At 37.6% G+C, this 23,144-nt stretch overlaps 2 protein-coding genes across 3 annotated transcripts; one reads left to right on the top strand and one right to left on the bottom strand.

The window, feature by feature from the left end:
- Nucleotides 1-156: 156 nt before the first annotated feature.
- On the top strand, nucleotides 157-3,974 carry ANKRD40 (ankyrin repeat domain 40; the record flags this gene model as incomplete). Its single annotated transcript, XM_010193121.1, has 4 exons — nucleotides 157-305; nucleotides 1,795-2,283; nucleotides 2,961-3,136; nucleotides 3,831-3,974. Coding segments are annotated over 4 exons (958 nt in total), but the record flags the coding sequence as incomplete, so codon positions are not given.
- Nucleotides 3,975-8,103: 4,129 nt separating this feature from the next.
- On the bottom strand, nucleotides 8,104-20,591 carry LUC7L3 (LUC7-like 3 (S. cerevisiae)). Of its 2 annotated transcripts, XM_010193118.1 has the most exons (12): nucleotides 20,531-20,591; nucleotides 19,632-19,671; nucleotides 19,256-19,400; nucleotides 17,893-17,967; nucleotides 17,699-17,803; nucleotides 16,602-16,763; nucleotides 15,855-16,138; nucleotides 15,197-15,357; nucleotides 10,092-10,232; nucleotides 9,881-9,986; nucleotides 9,401-9,466; nucleotides 8,110-8,552 (listed from the first exon to the last, which is right to left on the bottom strand). In XM_010193118.1, the coding sequence occupies exons 3-11, from the start codon at nucleotides 19,376-19,378 to the stop codon at nucleotides 9,442-9,444; spliced, it is 1,182 nt and encodes a 393-aa protein (XP_010191420.1). In that variant the 5' UTR covers nucleotides 19,379-19,400; nucleotides 19,632-19,671; nucleotides 20,531-20,591; the 3' UTR covers nucleotides 8,110-8,552; nucleotides 9,401-9,441. The 2 variants fall into 2 exon arrangements, with proteins under 2 accessions (XP_010191422.1, XP_010191420.1); XM_010193120.1 differs by having other exon boundaries at nucleotides 8,104-9,466.
- Between the last annotated feature and the right edge of the window lie 2,553 nt (nucleotides 20,592-23,144).

Here is a 23,144-nt window from a genome sequence, read left to right as displayed (position 1 = left end):
TGAACTTAAAATAGATCCGTAACTTTAAAAAAGTGATGCCATGAAGGAAACTTTATTCCCAGTTATTGTGGCTTTGCCTGCATCTCAGGTGTGTGAGGAGGACCTGAGGCAATAGATATGAAGCTGACAACACAACCCCTCTGCTTCCTTCCCCAGGACCTGTTTGCACTGGGCCTGCAAGCGGAACCATGCTCAGGTGGTGTCCTGCCTGCTGGATGCTGGTGCCAATAAGCAGATCCTCACTGCTAACGGGGAGCTGGCTGCAGAGTTAACTTCGAAACCAGACATCCAGAAGCTTTTGGGAGGTACCATTGCTATCTTAAATGTCATCTGGAATTCTTGGTCTAAAGACTGAAACATTTTTTGTGCTTTTAATCTCAGGCAGTAGATTGGCAGAACTTTGGCTAGGACTATTGTATGTCATCAGATATCTCCAATTTGTAACTAATTCAGTTATAGACTGAAAATGGACTTGGGGATTTCAAGTAGGAAGGCCTTACATGATGAGCTATGTCATCAAAAGTTTGAAGAGGTGTATACTTTGGGAAATGTGCTGCTGCAGTCCTGTTTGCTCATTAAGCAGAAGCTAACCTGCAGGCTTTCACAGTTGTACAATTTGACTGTTGTCTGACCATAAGAAATCTTATAAATCCACTCAGAACAACTGCAGCATTTCAGAAGTTACGGCTTCTGAGCATTTTGTTATACTGTGATTTGCACTGTGATACATTTTTGTCACACAATTGTGTCATCTTACATTTTTCGTGTGCAGTTAGATGTATGCGACACTCCTGAACACTGCCAGTGCCCATTTCCATCAGTGTTTAGGTACTGTGCTCTAGATTACAATTTTTAAGTGCTTCATCCTTGGAAATGTTGATATTCTATCTTCTGGTAATTGCACTTAAATTGCTCTCTACAATGATACGCTTTTAGATCAACAGTGCGTGGTTACCTTAAATGAAGCTGCAGGAAATTATGACTAAGGTTACAGCAGTCACAACTGAAGGAATGGTGTGTTCTTTGCATGAGCATTTTTGGTTCTGGGGCAAGGCGCTCACCTCCTGGAATTAGTTCATGGCAAATGACTTGGAGTGTTTTTAACATCTAAACCATCAAGTGTGCATGAATGAACTCTGCTCATAGTTGCCTTATTTTTCTGTTCGTTAAGCTCTCATGTTTTCTGGGGAACAAACACATACCACTTATATTCTCCAAATTGGTTTTTATTCTGGGAGTGTAGCACTGCTGAGCAGATCTTTCTGAACTGCTTTGACATTGGCATTAATGTCCTGTAATCCTCAGTCAGGCGACAATGCCATTTATTGCATTACTTTAAGCAAGAGAAGAGTTGGCTTGGGTATTTATCTTGTTATTCTATCAAACAGTCACTTACCTGAAGAAATACTCAGTTTAATTTGTTGGCATGGGTCATAATGAACTTATTTACAGCAGTGTTCTTAAAAGTATTGTGAAATGAGATTTAGCAAAGCACTGGCCAAAGTTCTTTTGAATAACACTGCTAGAAATGTTGTCTTTCAGTGGTTGTTTTTTCCCACTTTGCTTTTAAAAAACACATTGTAGAAATTTGTAGATTTTCTTTCCTTTTACAGCTGCTTGCCTTCCAGGTGTTACATGCTTTTGATACATTAGTATCATCCTGTGATTACCTCAGTATGTGATGTACTTTTAAGACACAATAGGAAATTTCAAAATGAGACACATCTATCCAATAACATGGTGGGTTTTTTTTTTTCTCCTCTCTCCATCCCCTACCACATTTTTGAACTTCAGTTGAAGAAGAAACTGAATGTCAAGGAGTGAAGGATTTAAATTTGCCAATTGTAGCAAACTACTTGGCCAGCCCACCATTCCCTTACGTTTACACTAAAGAAAACGCTTCAGACAGCTTGGCAGATCCCCAGAATGAAAGTGCTTCCACCTCATCTGCTTCCCAGTGCGAAACCAGCCCTTGTTCATCTGCAACTCAGGTCGAGAGCATATGCACACCTACATCGTGCAACAGCGAAGAGGATCTTCCCGCACTAGACGCTGCAGAAGAGCTGCCCATCCCGTCAGCAGCTGCTGCAGCACCCAAACGCATCGAACCTGAGGTACAGAACGGCCCCGCTTCCCAGCCATCCCTATCCTGCAGCCCAGCTCTGTTCTCTCCGGTAGCGTCCAAACAGGCCGGACCTCTGCAGACCAACAGTTCACCTACTGGTCCCACAGCAGCGTTTCAGCCCTTTTTCTTTACTGGATCTTTCCCATATAACATGCAAGGTAATGAAGTGCAATTTCCCATCCTTCTGTTGTATTCTGTGCCATGGTTCTGTTACTGGGTGAAAGATGGTTACTGGGTCACCATCCCTGAATATATTTACAAAGCGGGTGGATGAGGTACTTAAGGATATGGTTTAGTGGGTAGACAGGAACGGTTGGACATGATGATCTCAGAGGTCTTTTCCAACCGAGCGATTCTGTGATTCTGTGATGAGGTTGCAGAACTGTTCCACTTTCAGACTCGTGTGGAATAGAGACAGAGATGTTGAATTCTTTGGCCAAAAGTACCCAAACTTTTTTTCTGCTCTGCTAAGTAAAATAACTGTTAGACTATATTTTAACATGGTAATACTTTTCAAACCAATGGAAAGACCAGTCCAAGCAACATAAAAATTCACATTTTGCAAGATATTATACAGCATCAAATGCATTTCTGGTAGTTTGGTAACAATTTGACTTTGTGATTGGATGGAGCACATTTTTTAACAGGGTAACCACGCTTCCCCTTTTTATTGCTGTTGAGATAGAAGCTTCCATTAACTGCACAGTGTTTCTCAGTGAAACAATAGGCATTGTATTATAAAACCTGAATTGGAAAGATAATGGTAAATAGTGTTAGGTTTGAGTTGGGTTTTGGTTTTTTGTTTTTAACATTTAATCTTTTTTTTTTCAATCAGAACTTGTGCTGAAGGTGAGAGTCCAGAACCTCAGAGACAATGACTTCATTGAAATTGAGCTGGACAGGCAAGAACTGACCTATCGAGACCTGCTCAGAGTGAGTTGCTGTGAATTAGGCGTTAATCCAGAACAAGTAGAGAAGATCAGAAAATTACCTAATACGCTGGTAAGAAAGGTAAGAATTGAAATTGGAGATTAATTAGACTTTGCAGACAACAAAGGTGTTTTAAGAAGGCATTTCTGTAAAACAATTGGCAAAACTGAGTTACACTCAAATTCAAAAGGGTTTTGGACTTTCCTTAAAACTTGATCATAACTTAAAACTATTCTTGTCAAAATAGGCAGAGTATTTCAGCTGCTGAAGCACATGAAACTATTACAGCTTGACTTTTATTAAAAAGGTACCAGAAACGGTGCATTAGTGTGCTTTTAACATAATTGCCATCTACTACTTCACTGTTTGCTTGTCTAAAAAGAACAAATAGCAAAGGGAGAAAAAACCCCACAAATTGGCATGTGAATAATTTAATAGATATGCCATTAACAAATGAACATGCTCTTCTGTTCCAAAAATGCCTGTTCTGAAGATCTGTAAATTAAAGGCTTTTGGTCACAACTCTTAAGCAACATGCACAAACACAGTCAAAAACAGGTTCAAGAAAAAACGTAGGGTTTCAAGGAGACAAAAACCAAACATGCTCTGAAAGCAAGAGTGTGTACTGGTAAGATTTTTTTCTTTCAGTATCTATTCCTACCATTGGGTGTGGCCTCTCTGGAATTTTAGTTTCTACTTCCTTTAGCTATTATTATAAATAATAAACAACAGATAGGTTTAGAAGTAACACGTCGTTCTGTCTGTTCTTTAAAAGGACAAAGATGTTGCCAGGCTTCAGGACTTCCAAGAGCTGGAGCTGGTGCTTGTGAAAAGCGACAGCTCTCCTTTCAGAAACGCTGCAACAACTTTGACCGAGAGATCATGCTACAACAGCAGAGCATCGAAGCTGACGTACTGACTCCTCTAGGTGCATCTAGAGTATGGGAACCTGGTAATTACGTGCTGCTGCCTTTTGAAGGCAGTGAATTAAGCTTGTGTAAAACCTTAAGTTATGTTAGGGTTACTATTTTAACTAATAGTTTATCTTTTATATTTAATATCCCCTTTGCTTTTATTTTTTTACTTGATACTGTACTCAGATAAGGGATACCTCATTTGTCTACTAAAATCACATGCTTCCAATGAAGTTTATTGGTTGTGTTTGGCAACAGAGGGCAGGAAAGACTTAATTATTGATATGAAAAGTATCTTGAGTACTCTCAGTCTTTGACCAAATGAGTCATGGAAAAGATTCAGGAAATGGGGGGGATGTGTGTGTGTATGTATGTGTGTGCATATATGTATTTTAAACTTCCTGATGAAGTTAAGCATCAGAGGGTATTTGGCATACAATGAACAGTTACTCTCTAAAAATGTAAAACAAGTCCTTAATCTTTTAACAAGATGCAGTCTTCCCTGCTAGGGATAGAAATATTGAATGCTCTGAAGTGACAGAAGAAAAACTTTCACTGGGCTGAAAGTAAGTGGAGTAAGTGTCCACATTTAAAGGTTTAATTCCCATATAACAATATTTTAACTTAAGTGATGGCATTACTCCACCTCCACAAAAAAAGTGAAGCCTCAATTAAAGAACATTTAAGTCACACAGCAAATTAAAGTGCCCTTTCAAAAGAAAGCCTGTATGTTTCAGGAGCGGCTCACATATTTGTGTCCATAGCTTGCTTTATTTATTTTCCCAATGATGGAATGAGACTGCATTACCCACAGTAGTGAAGTCAGTACTGTTAAAGTCAGGTAAGTTCTTTTTGGCCCACCCTCGCAGAGCAGTTACAGGGTATGTGGTTAGTTTCTGCTGTGGGAGGACCAGGAGAAGCACAACTGTACTCTTGAGGTACCGCAACTGTAAGGAGCGTACTATGCTTTGATCAGCCATACTAAACTGGAAACATACACCATCAGCAAATAACCTGTAACTACGTGTCACACAGTAGTCTACTGTCACTTTTACTTAAGTGTCAAAAGTTTTAGCCAGCTGAGTACCAACAGGGCTGAATGCCTCCAAGTGCTTTCAACTGATTTTTTTTTGGGGGGAGAAATAGACTTTGATTAAGCTACAGACTACTTAACTTGCATTTAAGTAAGTCAGTAACGAAAACATGCAGCAAAAGCCATCATTAAAACAATACCTTGAAGTCTCTCCCTTTCAGTCTGAACAAGGTATTTAAGTTGCAGCATTGCTGGAGTATTGACAGCCTGAAGCTTTTCCTGTTAACTTAGCAGTCTGCAAAGTTACACCTTAGGAGGTTTTTTAATTTTCTTTTCTACCAAAACATAACAATGATGACCTTTGCACCAAAAAACCTTAATTGGGTACTAGGGTGGGTGGAGGCGAGAGGGAGTTGTTTTTTTCTAAAGGAGCTGCTTTTATGTTTGCTTGTTTTTCACCCAATGGTATTGATTTTCCTTCCATCTCTGCTTTATTAAGCTGCCATTAGAGCAGAGTTTATGCACAGCTGATGCAGTGTTTGTTGTTGATCTGGATTGTAATGTTGACATTCAGCCCATAAATAGTACAATCAACATGTTTTGGTAGGAGCAGCATGGCTGCCACCCTGCCTTGGCTTCCTGCAGCACGGCTGCTTTATCCTTGAGGTGGCTCCTCCCAGCGAGGCCAGTAAAAGCATGCTTGGCAAAAGAACACAGAAACCCCTTCTGCCAGCAGAAGAGACAGGTGACTCTGGGTTCAGGACTTCAGCAAGGTATTCTAGGCTTAAAATCCTTGCTTAGTGCATTCAAAATAACTGTCATCCTTTCCCACTTCTCTATAGCCATCTCATCACTCAAGCTCTGCTGGCTCCCTGCTCTCAGTCCTGGCCCTTCTCTCTCCAGGAGCTGGGCTACTTTAAAGCCCGATTCAATTCCTGCTAAGCTCAAGACTGACACAGTATAAAGTAAAATTTCCTAGCTCTGGCTCCCACTCAGTTTTTCTTGTAGGACAGGAAAGGAGTTTTTATTTTAACAATTGTGTCTTTTCAGCATAGCGTGGAGGCTAGTTCAGATGATGTGCAATAACTGTTTGGAAAACAGCAGTAGTTAAGTGGCTCAAATTAAGAGTGTCTCATTTCTTTTCAGTTCCTCTGCTTAGGAAATCAGTGTAGAGACTGCCTCCACTAATTACTGAACATTCAGCAATAGGAGCAGCTGGTTAAAAAAAGCTTTATTTGCTCTAGTTTCCACAAAGAATAACTGTTAATGTGGTAAGACTAAAACTTTAATCATTATCTGACTGTAATAATAACAGTAAGTCTATGCATTCAGAGAAATATTTTTGTATGTTTTATGCAGTTTGATAAACTCTAAGGCACACTAGTTATGTTAACTGGTTTTTGTTGGTTTTTTTTTTTCCTTTGAACTGTTGGTACGACAACTGAAGCTAGGTTTACAAAACTTACCGTTCTTCCAAGGACAACTTTTGTTTGCACTACAAACTTGTACTGAACTGCCATTGCTACTCTTCACTTATATTAAAAATTATCAGTTGTTTCAAATACCTAGAGCTTTTTTCTTTTGTGGGGTGGGTGGTAAACAGAGTATGGTGTGTGTGGGGGATGATACATGGCCTTCTAGAATGGACAGGACCCTCTTAAATTTCTAACACAACTTTAAAAAAATCATGGCCCCACACACTTTTAACATGTAATAAAAGACTGTGAAGCTGCCAAAACCAGTATGGAGAAAGCATATTGGAGGCACTTGCTTAAATAAGCTACTTGCTTTTTTGTACAGCATTCCTAGATAATCTTGGGCTTGAGCTCTGAAGATGACACATTTCACACAGATGAATCTGTGGTGGTGATGCTCGTTACAGTCAAATCTGAAGGTAGTTACTAGAAAGGCACCACGTTTCCTATGCTCTGAAAGACAAGAGTTTTTCCTTCATATTCAATGCACTGAAGAAAGACTCTAATATCAGACATCTCAGAATCTGAATCCCAGCCCAATTTACTACAAGTTACCTCATTTTATCATTAATACCCATGTAAAACAAGAAAGGGAAAACACTAGTCCTGTAACAAATATGTGCAACGGAAGGTGCAAGACAAACATTTTAGCCACTGGAAGTAGTAACACATTCATTGTCTCTTACACAAGTTTTAAAAGGAACAGATGTTCATGCAGTGTCCACAATTAGAACTTGGTTATAGTTTTACTTGCGCCCACTTGCATTAGATTTTTCTTGTTAAATTTTTCCACAAAAACCCACCACCCAGTCTCAATCCTCCATGCCCCTGTATGGGTGTCTGCTTTAGAAAGATAAAAGTAAAAAAGGGAACACAGCTGGCTGTGTGTGGTATCCCTCCTTATCAACAAAACCACTCCATCGCACCAGAGGGACCAACATGCAGGTTGTCAAGTGCAGTTTCACAAACAGACAAGGCACAGCAAAATCAGCTGCTTTGTCCATGTATGGCTTCAGTTACGTGTACAGTCAAGTCCTGAATGCCAATATGAAGGTTAATGCTTTTTTAAAAGTGTAAATTCAGTGTCTAAGACACTGCACTCTCTCTACTGCTGAGCAGTACACATTGCAGTTCTTTTTCAATGAGAACTACGCTTGCTTGCACTATTGCTTCACAAGAATGCCTAAGAGATATCTCTTTTCCTTTCTGTTGTTAATGTGCAGGCTGTGCATGCTTACCAACTGCACACAGTTTTTAATTAATATTCCAAACTGGTACTACAGTGCAAATACAAATGGAGTCTGATGGCCAATCTCAGCTGTGGCATCTTTATGATAACACTGTAAAAGACATAACTGCTTTAAAAGGCTTAAGGCCTACATTTATTGTGATACTGCAGCAAAAGCCACACTTACTGGGGGGGACACAGAATCCCAACAGCATCTAACTGCTGAAAAAGTAAGCTTGAAATGAAATACTAACTGATGACCCAAAAATATCCCAAACCCACAAACACCACAGAATAACTAAGCATCCAAATTAATGGACTAAGCTTGAAGACATGAGTAGATTTATTAGGAAAGAAACTTATTTAATATTAAACGTTCAATGACAGAGACAATCAAATTTGTAACAGAAATTCAAAGATACTTTATTTCCATTTCTTGTATATCAAGAAGCTAGGAATAGCTTAGTTGTAAAAATGGGATTCGTTTTAGTTCGATTCACACAAATACTAAACATTTATTCTTGTGTTTTGAAGTCCAAGAATGAAAACTTGCAATTAAACACTGAGCAAGCCATGTGTTCAGGTTATGTTGGTTTCTTATCTTAAAAAGTCAAAGAAAAAAAAGGATACAGGACTTATATTCTCAGTAGCATATGTGCTATTACCAACACATCTTTCTGAACTCTGGGAAGAAACACCAGTCCTGAATTAAATTTTATTAAAAAAAAATTTCTAACTCAACTTTATATTTTTCTACGCCACTACAGCTTTCTTTCACCTCATTTTAAAGCAGATCTTCAGTTTAAGCTGTCTTCCGCTGTCTTCGCAGACTCTTCACGTAGTAGTCCTATAATGCAAAATTGTGGGAAAACAGACAATTAGACAGCATTAAGAGCACTCAATTTACCATTCCTATATATTGGCCCAGTTGTTAGCTGTCATCTTAACTCTACAAAAATGTCAACATTGAACATGACTGGCTTTAGAAGCAATAATGTAGCATTAATGGTTTAATAATCAACATTAAGTGTTTAAGAGTTCCTAGCATAAATAAAGGAACTACAGTAACAATTTATGTTGCAAGAAGCTCATTTATCAGCTGTACTCTCCATTGTTAGTTCCTTATTTCAGGAATACAACTAAAGACCTTCTGTAAGAGTAAGAAAGCTATGTCAAGAGTAGGGAAAAAACTTCCAAGTTTTGCTTTTAATACAGCAGTTCCTATTGTTTAGCTGTTTCACTTCCAACAGTTTTTCAGCATACATTCTTGCCATGAACATTGTAATCACTTGGTGGCATCTGTCTTTGTATTTACATTTGCCTTACAAGTCTGTTATCAGCCATTCCACTTCTCTGTACTATGGCTGACTGCAAATTCTCCTACACAGTAGGAAATATTAAACACATACCTCTTAAAGACTTGAATTGCATTGAAAGTAACAAGGCGATTATTATGTAGTGTTTATTGCATTTTAAACTCTTTAAAGATATCTAATGCTGGGCAGCACTGCATCCCTACACACAGTTGAAAGAAAATTCCATTCTGTTAACATCAGATTTACAGTATTCACACAATACACAAAAAGTCCTTTTCACTATCTTGAAAATCAAAAACACAACAGTAAGCTTAAAGATTACAGGCAACAGCATTCAAACATGGATGTGGGTAGAGAAAGGAGTACCTGGCATGAGTACCTGCTTAGTTTGACTGAATCCTTGATTTTTAATTTGGCTTTTCATGGGCCGCTCACAACACCAACGCTGTGTGAGGTATGGTAGTCAGCTGCAATAATTCATAAACCCTACACTTCCATCAATCCAATGCTACTGGCTCTCGAGTTACAGAACAAACTGCATTAGAATGCAAGGCAATAAAGCAAAAAAACTAGAAACATCCTTGACAAAGAAATACTAGCAGTTTATATGAAAACAAAGTAGTCCAACATGTGCCTCAAATATTAAGTATTAAAGCAAAAGTTTCTGCTGATGTATCAACACAATATGGACTTAAATACAAAAACAGTTCAACTTTTTTAAAAAAACGATAACAAAATCCCTAAAAATAAAAAAGGATAATAAATTTTTCTATGGTGACTATATTACAAATATGTCCCAAAGAGGCACACTAATGGGGGCACGAGTCTGCTACAAAATAGCTGAGACAAAACAATGTACCTCAAAATGTTTTGCAGGACTACACTGTCTTTTCCTTCAGAAGGTGCTTTAGTATGTCTTCTTACTTGGCTTAGTTCCATCTTCATCTGTGCATACTTACGCTGCACTGTTAAACAGTAACAAAAAGCCCTAATCAAAGTTTGAAATAATGCACTTACCTCTGTCTGATCTGAGGTCATATCAGATCAGTTTTAATTGGACTGAGTGTCACCTTCAGATTTAATGTCTTCACTGGTCCCATTGACCTCATTCTTAGTATCACTCTCCTTCGAGTCTGTATTTGTGTCTTCACTCTGTTTTTCTCGACTACTGGACTTCATACTACTTTTTTTATCATCAGATCCCCTCTTTTCTGCCATGAAAGAAGACATTGACCATGGATTTCAAAGTAAAAACAAACATTGCACATGTGAGATATATATTGCATACAAAATGGGACAAATTATTTTCTACAGCAATAACAGTAATACTCAAAAAGTTATCGAAATAGGCTTCAGACTACCATGCTGAAACAGAGAGGGTACAAAAAAAGGTCAAAGGGGACAGTACAGGGTGGGGAAAAGAGGAGAAAGGACAGACCTCCTAAGAGAGGCAGCCACTTAGCTGTCTGTTGAAATACAACCACTTGGGGGTAAAGAGGCAGTCAAGAAGTTAAGCAAATGTGTAATTACGATGCATGGCTTCCTTACTTATCATGGGACTCTCTTTGTCCCCGAGTTATAATTTATTATATGTATGGCTTTCTTTGGTTTACAATTCTCATTAAATATGGTTCTTCAGAAAAGCGTGATGGGACAATGCATCAGTGCATTATCAAATAAATCAATACTTGCCAATTTAAAAAAAAAAAAAATCAATCAAATGCTCAGGGAAACAATATGAAGCACCACTAGCTTTCAAGATGGGGATCACACTAACAATCAAAATTAACTTTACTGTAGCGTATGTCACAGAAGCTGCACACTTGTCAGCATTATTAATTCTCAATTTTATAAAAACATCGGTCATTTATAATCCCCTCAAAAAAGGTTTGGGGAGACAGTTTGGAAGATATATAAAAAGCACTATTTTCCAAAGAAATGAACAGCAAGATGGGAAGGATCCCACAATTTAACAGTGAATTGGAAAGCTGACTGAAGAGTTTGCTACACTGCTGAAAAACTCGTCTTTTCCTCAATAATCTTCAAAGAAGAAAGGAAGCCAGAAGTAAAAATATTTCCATGGGAAAACATTAGAGCTGTGTGCCTAATCTGTAAAGTCAGTATTTGCAAATTTAATAAAAACACCAATTCTTTCTGTATTATTTCACACCATAATAGTCAACCTTTAATCAGTAAAGACACTTTGGAGAGAAAAAAAATAAATCTGAAAAACCAACCTCTCAGATGTCATCATACAGAACAACATTCATGCTCTTTTTTCTGATTATTCCCTGTTATCCGGGCAATTAAAATAAATAATATAAATATATATATATGTATATCCCCAACACATCGAATGCTCGGAAAATGCTATTTTAAATAACGTTATCACCTAGACTGCAATAACACACTTTTATATTCCAGAAGACAAAACAGAAATTAAGCTTTAAAAAGAGAAGCAACATCCCAATTTTGTTGTTTTAAAACAGACCACTAAAGGGAGGGGTAAAGCCCCCACACCAAAATGAGGGCAACTGCCTAATGAACACTGCTACTGAGGTTTCATTGGAAGCAGCACATCCAGTGCACGGTGCTTGGAGAAAGCACACAGTGATGTCAAAACACTAACTGAAGAACTAATAATTTTGTATCTGTCTGCCCTCAGTTTTGCAACTCCGCAGGTAGATTGCACTCTAACTAACCTTGTTAAAAAGTCTTCTTTTTGTGTCTTATAGGTATCTCCGATGCACACGTAGATCCACTGAGGAATAGTAGTCTTGTTTCCCCGCAGAGGACTAGTAGTCAGTCCAATAATCTTATCTTCTGTCCTATGTAGATATGGTAGATCTTAATAGCCCTATGGATGTGCAGTGTGCAGGGTTTTGTACTGTCTTGTTTATTTTTCGAATTTGGTCAGGTAGGATAATTTTGTTTAAGGTTAGAAAAGTACTAGAACTGTGGTATGAAAGATGAAGCTCTTCCAAAAATTTTAATAATAGTTTTACCATAGCAAACCTCCAGTTTGCCAAGCAGAACTGAGAAAGTGCAGTCAACAAATAGTCCAGTAACTGAACTTCTTTCAACTCCTGAAGTATCTGCAAGCAGTTAAGTTCCCCTACTGTATTTTCAATCAGTAAGAGCTTTTTCTTTAAAAGCATATACAATTAGCTTGCTGTTGAAGCTGTGTATATTATTTCAGCTGTGATCTATTAGGTATACTCACATAATACTGACTTTGCTTCCCGATTCAACACATGTACATTTTTCTCATTTGAGTTTGTGTTGGCAACTGAGATATATTTTGTGAGAATTCTCACCAAGATAATGTGAATGGTTTTACCGTATAGAGAATGCAAGAATCAGTCAAACAGAATATCCAGTATTACTGAGGGTGTTCTGACAGTATTTGCTGAGGTTTAATCATTAACATGAAAACACAATCACAAATATATTTTAAGTATATGAATTCCGATTAAGAAAGGTATAGAGCCACATTAGAACGGTCTGGAAGCATGTTCTAGTATTAGCCCTTCATAAAATGAAGGTATTTGCAGAACAGATGTTACGGGGGTTTTTTGGTTTTTTTTTAGAAAAACAAACATTTTATTCCTCATACTCTGAAGTTTGTTTATTTGAACAGTAGCTCCATTCTGCTCGTTTGTATTAAGCTAATGCTCAGCTGGTGTTTACGGCTGACAGGCTCCCTCCTTCAGCAAATGTATCTCTGTTCCTCAAACTTGGCTCAGAAATTAAGTGTCTCCATTTTTACATAACTTTTTTTTCATACAATCATAAAGGTCACTGTATTCCACAGTATTTTAGTGACATTAAGCCAGTACTCCTGAATTTTTAAAGTATAGCACTAATTTAATGTGAAACAGCAGGCAAGTCTTGGGCAACTGTGTCTTGCTTCCTGTTAAGATTCACGTTTATAAAGCAGTTTGAGATACCAAGATGAAAGGCACTACCATGAGTACAGCCAGGCTTTTGCTACTTACTTTCATAACTGTAGATCAAAAGTACATATAAAGACCATTAGAATCTGAAGCTAATATTCTCGATGGAGCAGTAAATGCAGCAAGACTTAACTTCTACATTTTATTTTTTTTTTTGTGCAAACAGTAGAGCGGGTAGCCAGCCACACGGCCTTCAGATACAGGAACCTCTAAAGCTGTCTGCCTACACTACACTGCCATATTACAAACATGAGGATGTAATGGTGTTTACAGCTTCATCATAAAAATTCAGTGCTTGCTCATTAAATACTATTAGTTTGGGGCTTCCTTTCCCTTTTTTCTCAATTTTAATTAAAGATTTTACCAACAAAGGGGCAAACACCAACTTCTTCAGCATCACAGTCCTGTTCTAAGGTCTATTTGTGTTTCTACAAATGTTATGATTACATAATAAAAGAGAGTAATTGATTTTCCCAGGTGGAATTTTCATCTTGGCTCATAGCATCACCTCACTGTTCTCATTTCTGGAGGAAGAAAGTGGCAGGCAGCAAATAAACAGCCAGCAAGGAAATCTGTCAAGTTAAAACTAAAAATATTGAGATGCTGAAGAAAGTTCACTAGCTCCTCTATGGAAGTATTTAGGAAAGAACTGAAAAGCCATTAAGCTCAAAAACAGACCAAATCTGAATAAATAAGAACACAGTTATTTATATGCATAGATACACACAGAATACTGAAGAGGACATTCTTGACTAAGTACCAGAAATCTGTTCTTAAAATAGGCAAAAAAGGCACAAAATTAGGTAGTAATAAAGTAACAAGTGGACAGATAAAAGCGACAATACTGAATCTGAGTTTAAACACTACGCATCAGTTCCACTGCCAATGAGCAAGCAGCTAAAACCCACTTGCTTATAAAGGGTAAAGCAAAATGAGAGAAGAATCAATGCTGAAGATGCACTGTAGTATAAACCAGAAAACTTAAAATGGTCCAAGGACGTCAGGCAAGAAAAAATATACAAAGCATTGCTAACATTTTTAGGAACTAATCTGCTGGATAAATATGGAAAAGGGCAGGGCTAACAGGCCTATGCAATCCATAAACATGCACATAGCACCTTTCATTCCAGAGAATCTCAAAAGTACCTTAGCAACGTAACAGAATTGTTTCATCCATCACTGACGGTCAGCTCTAATTACGGAGTGGAGTGGCTGTTTCAGACTGCACATTAGTCAGCACCCCAACAGAGCCAGCAGTTTAAGCCAGAAGTTAGTATTACATTCCTCCAGAAGTTTCAAAACTTTTGAAGGGGGAAATTTAGCAGTAACAGTGAATTAGTATCTTTTAACAGAATGTGAACCTGTAGTGTTCTCTCCGAAACTCTTTTAAATCCTACTTAAAGTTTCTGAACACCAGCCTTTGATGAAGCAGTGAGTCACCATCAATGCTGTTCTACATGGCATGTACTGCTATAGAAGAGTTCCAAGGACTAATACAGCATTCCTTCGAGACTCATCCAAATGCTGGCAAAGCAAATATCACTTCATTTAGAAAGGAAAACAAACAACAAAACAACCAAAAACAAAAGGGCTGAGGGAAGGGATTGGGGGAAGAGCAGGAGACTGGGGAGAAATTGTAATTTAGAACATTACAGAAATTCTGCAAGATTTATATTGGACTGCATTCACAGATTAGGGGAAAAAATATTAAAAGCACTGTTAAAGGAAAATAAAGAAAACATGATAGTATAGAGAAGTTATAGATGCTACAGGTGAAAAACTAGCTACCAGTCTCCCACAAAACATGTACCAGCAAAGGGCAGTTACAGAAATATCTGCTAAGAACAGGAATAGAAGGTATTCACTTTTACAAAAATCAGATTACAGTCTTATGTCTTTCTAAAGGTAAACAGGTTTTAAAACATACCAAAATCCTTGCACACTTAATTTGCAGACAAAGTAGTAAGCTTTTAATAACTACTGGAATAGGTAAGAGGTGGACCTGGGGTGTACGTGTGCACACATGTGCATTAACAGTAACTGGAATGAACAAAATGCTTCAAATTGGTTAACAGCAACATACACAGTTTATAAAACCAGATCTGATTTGATGCTAAGAAGAACTTTCAGTCACTCACTGAAAGACTAAGAGCTTTTCAGACTTTAGGGTAAGATTAATTTCAGAACTTGGTAAGAACTCACTCTTCACACAAACATACCTTTTTCTTTCGACTTCCTGTCTTGTTCTCTCTCTCTGCTTTTGCTTCTGTGCTTGTAGGATTTTCGATCCCGGCTTTTTGATCGTCTCCTGTCCCTACTGCGAGACCTATGTTTTCTTTCTGATCTATCATGACTTCTGCTTCTTCTTCGGTCACGACTCCTTCAGAGAAAATTTCAAAAATGTGAATGTCAGCTGGTATTTTCTAACTCAGAAGATAAAACAGTAAACCAATAGTGCTTTTAAATACGTAGGTTACTTGCAGAAAATAATAACTATTTAAAACAAACCTTAACATATTGCATATAAACATTTCTAGGTGCTTAAGACCTGGCTTCACATTGCCATCTTCACTTATTCAAACATTCAACCACAGAGCTTAAAAATATATACTACTATGAATTAAAAACTGACTTAAGGAAGAAATCAAGACAATCCTGTTCTTTGGAAGCATTTATCTACTCAAAGCTTCCTCATAAGACCACTTCCACCAGAATGGTGTCATCTCCTTACAAAAACAGACAGAAAACATGCAGCAAAATTTGCTTATACTTAGAACCAATGAAATACGTCTTCTCTTAGAGAGAACAACGGTGAAGCTAACAAATCAGTGATGTGAGCCATAAGATATTCACATTTACACACACACACACGCATACCTGCTTCGTCTCCTTTCTCTGCTTCTTGATCTTTTGTGGTCTCGTGAACGGCTGCATCTTCTGTCAGATGTTCTGCTTGAATGTCTGCTCCGTGAACGACTCCTTTTACGTCTCTCTCTATCACGAGCCCTCTCTTTTTCTTTTTCTTCTTCTTCACGTCGTCTCTTCCTTTCCCGCTCTTCTCTCTCCCGTTCCCTCTCTTTCTCCCTCTCTTCTCGTTCTTGTTTCTCTTTTTTTAACCTGTCATCACGGTCAGGTTCTTCTGTCCTTTTTCTTAACTTTTCCTTAAAAAAAGAAGTTTACAGAAATAAATTAAGATTACTCAGGATAAATAATTCAATATAACTTAGTCTATACATTCTCGGGATGTAGAAGCTTAGGCTTCTAAAATATTTCAGGTTTTTTTCCAAAGGATGGCCCACTTTCAAAAATCCCTGAAATGGAAATCCTTTGTCTTGCAGAACTTTTTTGCTTGTCATTCTCACAAGAACAGAGGCCACACTTTATAAAGCCCACAAAAAACTTCCCACCTGAACTTACATCTTTGCTTAAATCTAGGGTAATCACACATGACAAAGAATGTCAGTGCAAGCACAGTGCTAAATGTACAGTGGGATTCCATTTATTTTTTCTATATCACCTTTGGACTATTTCACCCACTTCAGAAAGTCCACTCGACAACCTTTTGTTTACCATAAAAAGCCTCCAAGCAATTTTTTAATGTTCAATAACAGAAGTAACGCTTACTTTTAAATCTTCTACAGTAGCTTTTATTTTGGCATAACCCATGTGCTGCTTTCCCATCAAGTGGTCATCTACCCGGGACTGTGCATCTCCTACAATTAAGAAGGCTCCACAAACTTCACAAACTTCCATCTGCTTTTCTTGGGCTGCAAAGCTCTCAATTGTCTGCAAAAGAAAAATATTTGATAAAGCAAAAGAAAAGTTTTAATCAGAAGGCAGCGAAGAGGTTTAGAACTTTATTGTTACTGTTGTCAAACCCTAGGCACTAGTGAAAGATGAAAATCATAACTGCATGCTTTGTCTTTGAAGCACTACACCTACTAGGATGAACAAGGCAAAAATAGGCTACATACACCCATTGCACATACACTACAAAGAAAAAGTCATGGAATATGTCTCAAGGAATGAAAAGGTTAGAATATCCCATGAAGAAATGTAAAAAGGAATGCTGGGCTTCTATTTAAAAAGACAGTGGTGAAATTAATTCACTGTTTCAACAGACATACAAGAAATACACTGGAATTTCAATATAAACCCAAGTGACTATTGCTGTGCAATGTTCATGAATCATACAGTATGGACACAAACACCACTTGGCTGCAACATTTAAGAACTTTTAAAAAATAGAACAGAAATTGCAATTTGAGCCAATTATGAAACACCAAAATATAATGTTTAAACATAGCCTCCTTTTGTTGACAGGAACTTGCTACTTAACACATTACTTTTGGCTTCTGTAGCTCTCAGTCAGATACTTGTCTGTAGTCACAGCCTTAACACTAAAGGGCTTTCTGTAACACAGTCAGATTGGTAATTCAGTGAAGTAATATGGCAGAGGCTACACAGCAAAGCTCAACAGCCCTGAACTAGAGCAAGATGAAAGCTCACCTCCAGGACTGCTGTCTAAATTTCCTAATTTGTGTGCATGAAACCCCCTCTCAAGGTAGCACACTAAATCAACACATTTAAATGTCATGCTATTGTCTAGCAAGTTCTGCACAGAACTTGCATGCTTTCACTGTGAGAACAAGGTTATTAATAACGCACCGCTGCACCAAATTTTTAAGTAAGTGTGACATAAATACAAACACATTACTTACTGAAGTTGTAGACCTCAGCAATTCTCTCTCTTCCTTTAACTGTTCAACAAGTTTCATCATTCCTTGTGCCTCTTCCACCTTCCCTTCTGAACCTAGCTCTTCAATCTAAAGAACAATACAAAACTTCAACTATTGTTTTTAACCAAGTAACAAAAGCAAGAGATCTGTCTTAGAGGGGGTAAAAAAAACCTCACCTGTTGTAGAAGCACATCAATTTTGTCAGTTAACACTTGAATCTTCTCTTCGTTTTTACCAGTAGGTCCTGCTCCCTGCCAAACAGTACAAGTGAAGTGTTTTGGTTTGGTTTGGTTTTAGTTAAAATAATTTTAAAACACATGAAGACAAGTCTGCCTATATTCCAGAGACACTCAGAAATAAGCCACTCCTGCCTCTTCTCCCATGAAGACTAATGATAGTCTAGTCTAACATAAAACACTCCTCAACACAGCCTACTCTACTCTTGCTGAATGAAACAAGTTCTACTCACACTAATTCCTCCTAAATCAACAAAAATGTTCAAGGCTCTGGACCATAAAAGGTAACAATTCTGTATTCAAATTCCTAAATTTAAATTCTGAGGCTGCCATGCAGCTATTACTATTATTATTACTATTATTGTATCTTAGCAGACACTCAAGTATGACTTAGAAGCTCTGTAAGCTCTGAAATTTAACTTCTGGACATAAAAAAAATCTCACTTCATCCAAAATGTACTTGTAGCATCCTGTCTGTAGGCTGCTGGAATAGACTTACATCTGCTTCCCCCCCAGTTTCTGCTCTACTCCACAGCCAATAAGTTCTTGGCTGAAGATACTCTTCACATCTCTTTCTGAAGCAACTGGACTTTGCACAGAGCAATTAATTGAGGCAGCACAAAGGAGCTGGCAGGCATAAAACTCCCAGAGCATAGGTCACAGTCACTGCTCCAAATCCATCAGATGACAAAAAAAAAATTACTGCAGTAAACAGGTAAAATTTTTCTCTCAGTCAGTTTAAGCTTTTCATTAACAGCTGTCTATTATGCAGCTTGAAACCAATAAAAGATGCACAGAAGTATGTATTTCTCAAACTTTTATGATTCCATCATTGCCTGCCAATGGCCGTGCTGGAGCAGAAAGAGGCTGCTGCCTAAGTGTGGCATCTGACAGGGATTTAGCTCCATCAGCTGCTCAAAGACCCAGTCCTTGTCTACTTCAGTAATATCACTGTGATACAGCTGCCCAGTGGAAGGAAGAAGGAATATGCAACTAAGGGAAAGAAGGTAAACAAGTTATCAAGGTAAAAACGACACTCGACAGGATTCATGTTCTAGGGCGGAGAACAGATGCTGATTCTGAGGAAACAGAGACAGGGAGATTAAAGAGGGACTCTTGCCGACTGTGGAGCCACTCGGCTTGTTCGTTAGGGATAGATGCAATCTGCTGGCTCATAGATGAAGAGACTTATCTAATGGAAATCTTTGGGAAAACAATACATTTTAACTGAAGAGACAAGGTAAAGAGAACATGCAGACACTATCTAGAGGAAAAATTGCCTTGACGACTCCACAAGACTCACCCCAGAAGACTGTTGATTCTGTGACAGTGCCAAACGAGCATGGCCTCTTCGAATTCTGCGTTCTACCTCTGCAAGTAAGCTTTGCAAGTAGCGCAAAAAGTCTCTTTCATAGCCCACTTTCATAAAACGGGAGCTCTTCTCGTACCTGGTGAAAGATTTTTAAAATGAAAGCTCACATCACTCCATAACATCTGAAAAATAAATAACAAAACCTGCAGTATTATAAATTCCTGCTCAAAGTAAGAAATACTTAACCTTTAAATAATTTTAAATGTAAATCAAAAAGCAATTATTTTCTCACGGTAGGGTTGTTTTTAAAAAATTTCAACCATACTAGAAAAAACATTTGTATTAATGTATCAAGCGATATACTTACTGTTTACGTAGATTTTCATCATGAATTTTTTCACAAGGACCTAAAAAGACCACACAAAAAGTTTAAGCTTGCATTCTTGAATGCTATATTCACAATTCATCAGCATTTTTTTGTGCACCATGACAGAACAGAGCTATAAACACTTCCCAGGGACTTTTATGCCTGCCTTTCTGCTTCCTTTGCTCAGAGTTTGAAAGACACATTAAAGAAAAAGAATGCCAGTATGGTTTAGTAATTATAAACCAAAGGAGATTTTGAATGACATATAAAGTCTTCATATAAAACTGAATTTCCAGATCAAGTTCTACATCAGTAAAACTACACAAACAAAATAATACCTTAAACACTTGGGGCCTTAATCAAACAAACAAAAAACCTGTGACATACAAAGGGTAATGCCAACATGCCCTTTCTAAGCACTAGACAGTGTTCTTAGTAATAAAGAACTGGCTACTTAAAACACTGATATTCAGAGTATTTGGCTTGAATTCATGAAGGTAGTTGTGTTAAAATCTTCTACCTTCCCCAGCCTATCAAACTCTTCAGTGGACTTGGAAATTAATGGTAATACTCACACAAAAATAAGTTAAACCCCTGCCTAGGTAGAATAAACCTAACTAGAAGGCAGCACTTCAGGAGGAGAAAACCACCACACACCCAATAATTTAGCTTTACAGTGTAAGGAAAAGAAAAAAAAGTAGTCTTTTCCACTTAGAAGAAGTAGGATCTAGGATAAATACTGTTGTTAAGGTACTATATTATTTGCAATCCTAAAAAAAAAAAGGTCTATTTTCAAAGTGTTTTGACAGAGCATTAAACAATAAAAATGTAGTCTGCAAACAAAAGTTCAATTTTAACTACACATAAGTGAATAAAAATTACAAGACTTATAGACTCACCTAAATCAGAACGGGTATTTGTAAATAATTCAGCTGGGCAAAAGCCACAAAGGTAGTATTTACAAACCTGAGAGAAGGAAGAAAGAAACAGGTGTTATTTTTACTCCTCATGAATTGGCAATTTTAGGTAATCAATTCCATTTTCTAAAATAAGTGTAAAAATCCCCTTTGTACACTGAAAGATTTCTGGAAATCTTACACATGCATACCCTCTCACTTCGTGTTACTTGGTAAGCAGTAAACGCTGCAAGGTGCACCTTACAACAAAACACCAGAAATCTTACTTCCAATTGCAATAATAGTATTTCTTAATTCTACTGCTAAATGTTTAAGATTACAGGAAAGTGTCACCTACACGTAAATATAACATGATATTTTATATTTCCAAAGGAATTACATCAGATTGACCTACTAAAAAAAGTTACTGTGAAATTCCTTAAACGTGAAAACCTAAAAGGAGTAAGAACGTCTGCCAGGGAAGCATGAAAGCGAGTTCCTCTGCACTTGTCTACAACAGCTTTGTGTTCAGCCTCCATTTCTTCAATGTTCCTGGCTTGGAGAACAGGAGCCATCAGGATTCGAAAATAAGGTACTGCCTCAAGGATTCTGATGTAAATCAAAAGACTTCAGAACACACACAAAAACTATCCAAAAGCTTCCACATACCAATGCTTTTAAAAATCCTGACTCTAAGAATGCTATGCAACAAAACATTGCATGTGTCTTATGGCAGGCACAGAAGAGATTCAGTTTAACCTGGTTTCCTGCCAACTAAAAAAGGTTTGCTTTGTTTCTACATAGCCTATTTTTACATTATCAATTCGGTTTCTTTTTTTAAAACAGAAAAATACCACCAGAACATTAGAAAAAACCCAACTTGTTAGTCTAGCCAGTAAATACTTAACATGCGATTGGATACAACCAGCTTTTGTTAAAAAGATTATTCACCCTTACCCATAAGCATGAGCTTAGCAAGTCAAGTTGGTCAGTTCTTGAAGTTTATACACAGAAATATCTCCTGTCTATCCAACAGAACAGCCAAAAAGATAAAATCAGAAATACTTCCACCCTTAATTTCATAAGCAATCTTAAATAATTCTTCAACAGACTCTTCCCCTAGACATGATTGCCATTAATTGTCAATCCAAAACTAGCCTGAGCATTCTTCTAAAATTTCTTTTATGTTACACTGGTTTCTAATATTTAGCAAATCTAATAACTGCTACTCTGTATTACAACCTAGATCTAACACTGTCACATACACTGTGGACAAAGATTTGCAACATATTCTTTCCCAAGATAAGTTTTGAAATATTTTAACAAATGGGGGTGAGGAGACAAACTCAAAACCCACTCCACACCAACACCTCACTGCAATGCCTGTGACACCAGTTGATCAAATTAGATCAGTCTGATTTATTTTTCCATGCTAACTGCCAGACCACAAATCAGACTACAGGAGTTAAAAATGGACTGACTGCTTTACAGATTACACAGAAAAACAATCAAGCTTTCTACTAACAAGCCATGGACACAAAAAACCCCAAATTTTTAAAAAAGCTCTTTCATCATAGAATTTTAATACTTCTCCCATGATCCAGATTAGGACACTGTGACACCTATCTGAAGCAATGTATCAAGAATAGTTAAGAAACCACCACACAGAATCACAAATTTTGTTTTTCTTGGGAAGCAAGGAGAAAGTTACTGGACAGAATCTGCTTTCAGAATCTGCTCTCTTCTCTGAAAGCTGCAATATCCCTTGTATCAAGTTGTTTCAAGGAAGCAGTTTCTGGGATGAACTCCTGTATTAGTCAATATACATTCCTTCTCCTCCATTTTCTCATCCTCATATCTAAGTATTATGGCCAGTGAAAAAGCACTACCCCAAAAAAATTTCAGGGGTGGACTACACAATTTCCTAAGGCATGAAGAGCACAGTAATAACGGTCTCACAGTATTACGCTGTAAAAAAGAGTTGTAGAACATCTTTTGTAAGCTCAAAAATCATGTAAACTGTTTCGAAACAAGTAGCAACAAAAGGAGTAAAGAAGTTACTAGAGGCAGAAGTATGATGAAGTATGTTTGAAAAATACCAAACAACATAAAACCAGGAATAATTTAAATGATTTTATGAAGGAACACTACTAGGAAAAGCCTCCTCTTATGAGATGATGGTTACAGCCAAAAACTGGAGTGACAAATACTAAAATATGCAGCTTAATCATGTGCCATACGTGGTTTTAATTATGCTTTAAAAATCTAAACAAAAATACCAAAACAACATCATCATCCAAAAAAACCCAAAAAACCACCCCCACACACTGAAAAGTTGCAGTAATTTTCTCCTAACTGGCTCTGGATGCTATGGCACCTAGCGAATTCCTTGACATTGTCTCCCATGAAGCAGCCTGCAGAGAAATAACTTAGAGTGGCTCAGACTACTGTGTCTGCAGCAATTTCCTCCCTCTTATACCCATTTCATTATACTCTTCAACTGCTTTTGCTTCAACAGAAAAACACCAGTTGAGAGAATCTAGCAGCTATCTTGAAAGGTATCATTCTGCCTTAGCTTCACGGCGTGGTGCACCTGCCTTGACAGGCTGTAGATGCC

The sequence above is a fragment of the Mesitornis unicolor genome, unplaced genomic scaffold (genome assembly GCF_000695765.1).
Source record: "Mesitornis unicolor isolate BGI_N332 unplaced genomic scaffold, ASM69576v1 scaffold49559, whole genome shotgun sequence".
In the NCBI taxonomy this organism is placed as follows: Eukaryota; Metazoa; Chordata; class Aves; order Mesitornithiformes; family Mesitornithidae; genus Mesitornis; species Mesitornis unicolor.
This window is presented reverse-complemented; position numbering and strand designations above follow the sequence as displayed.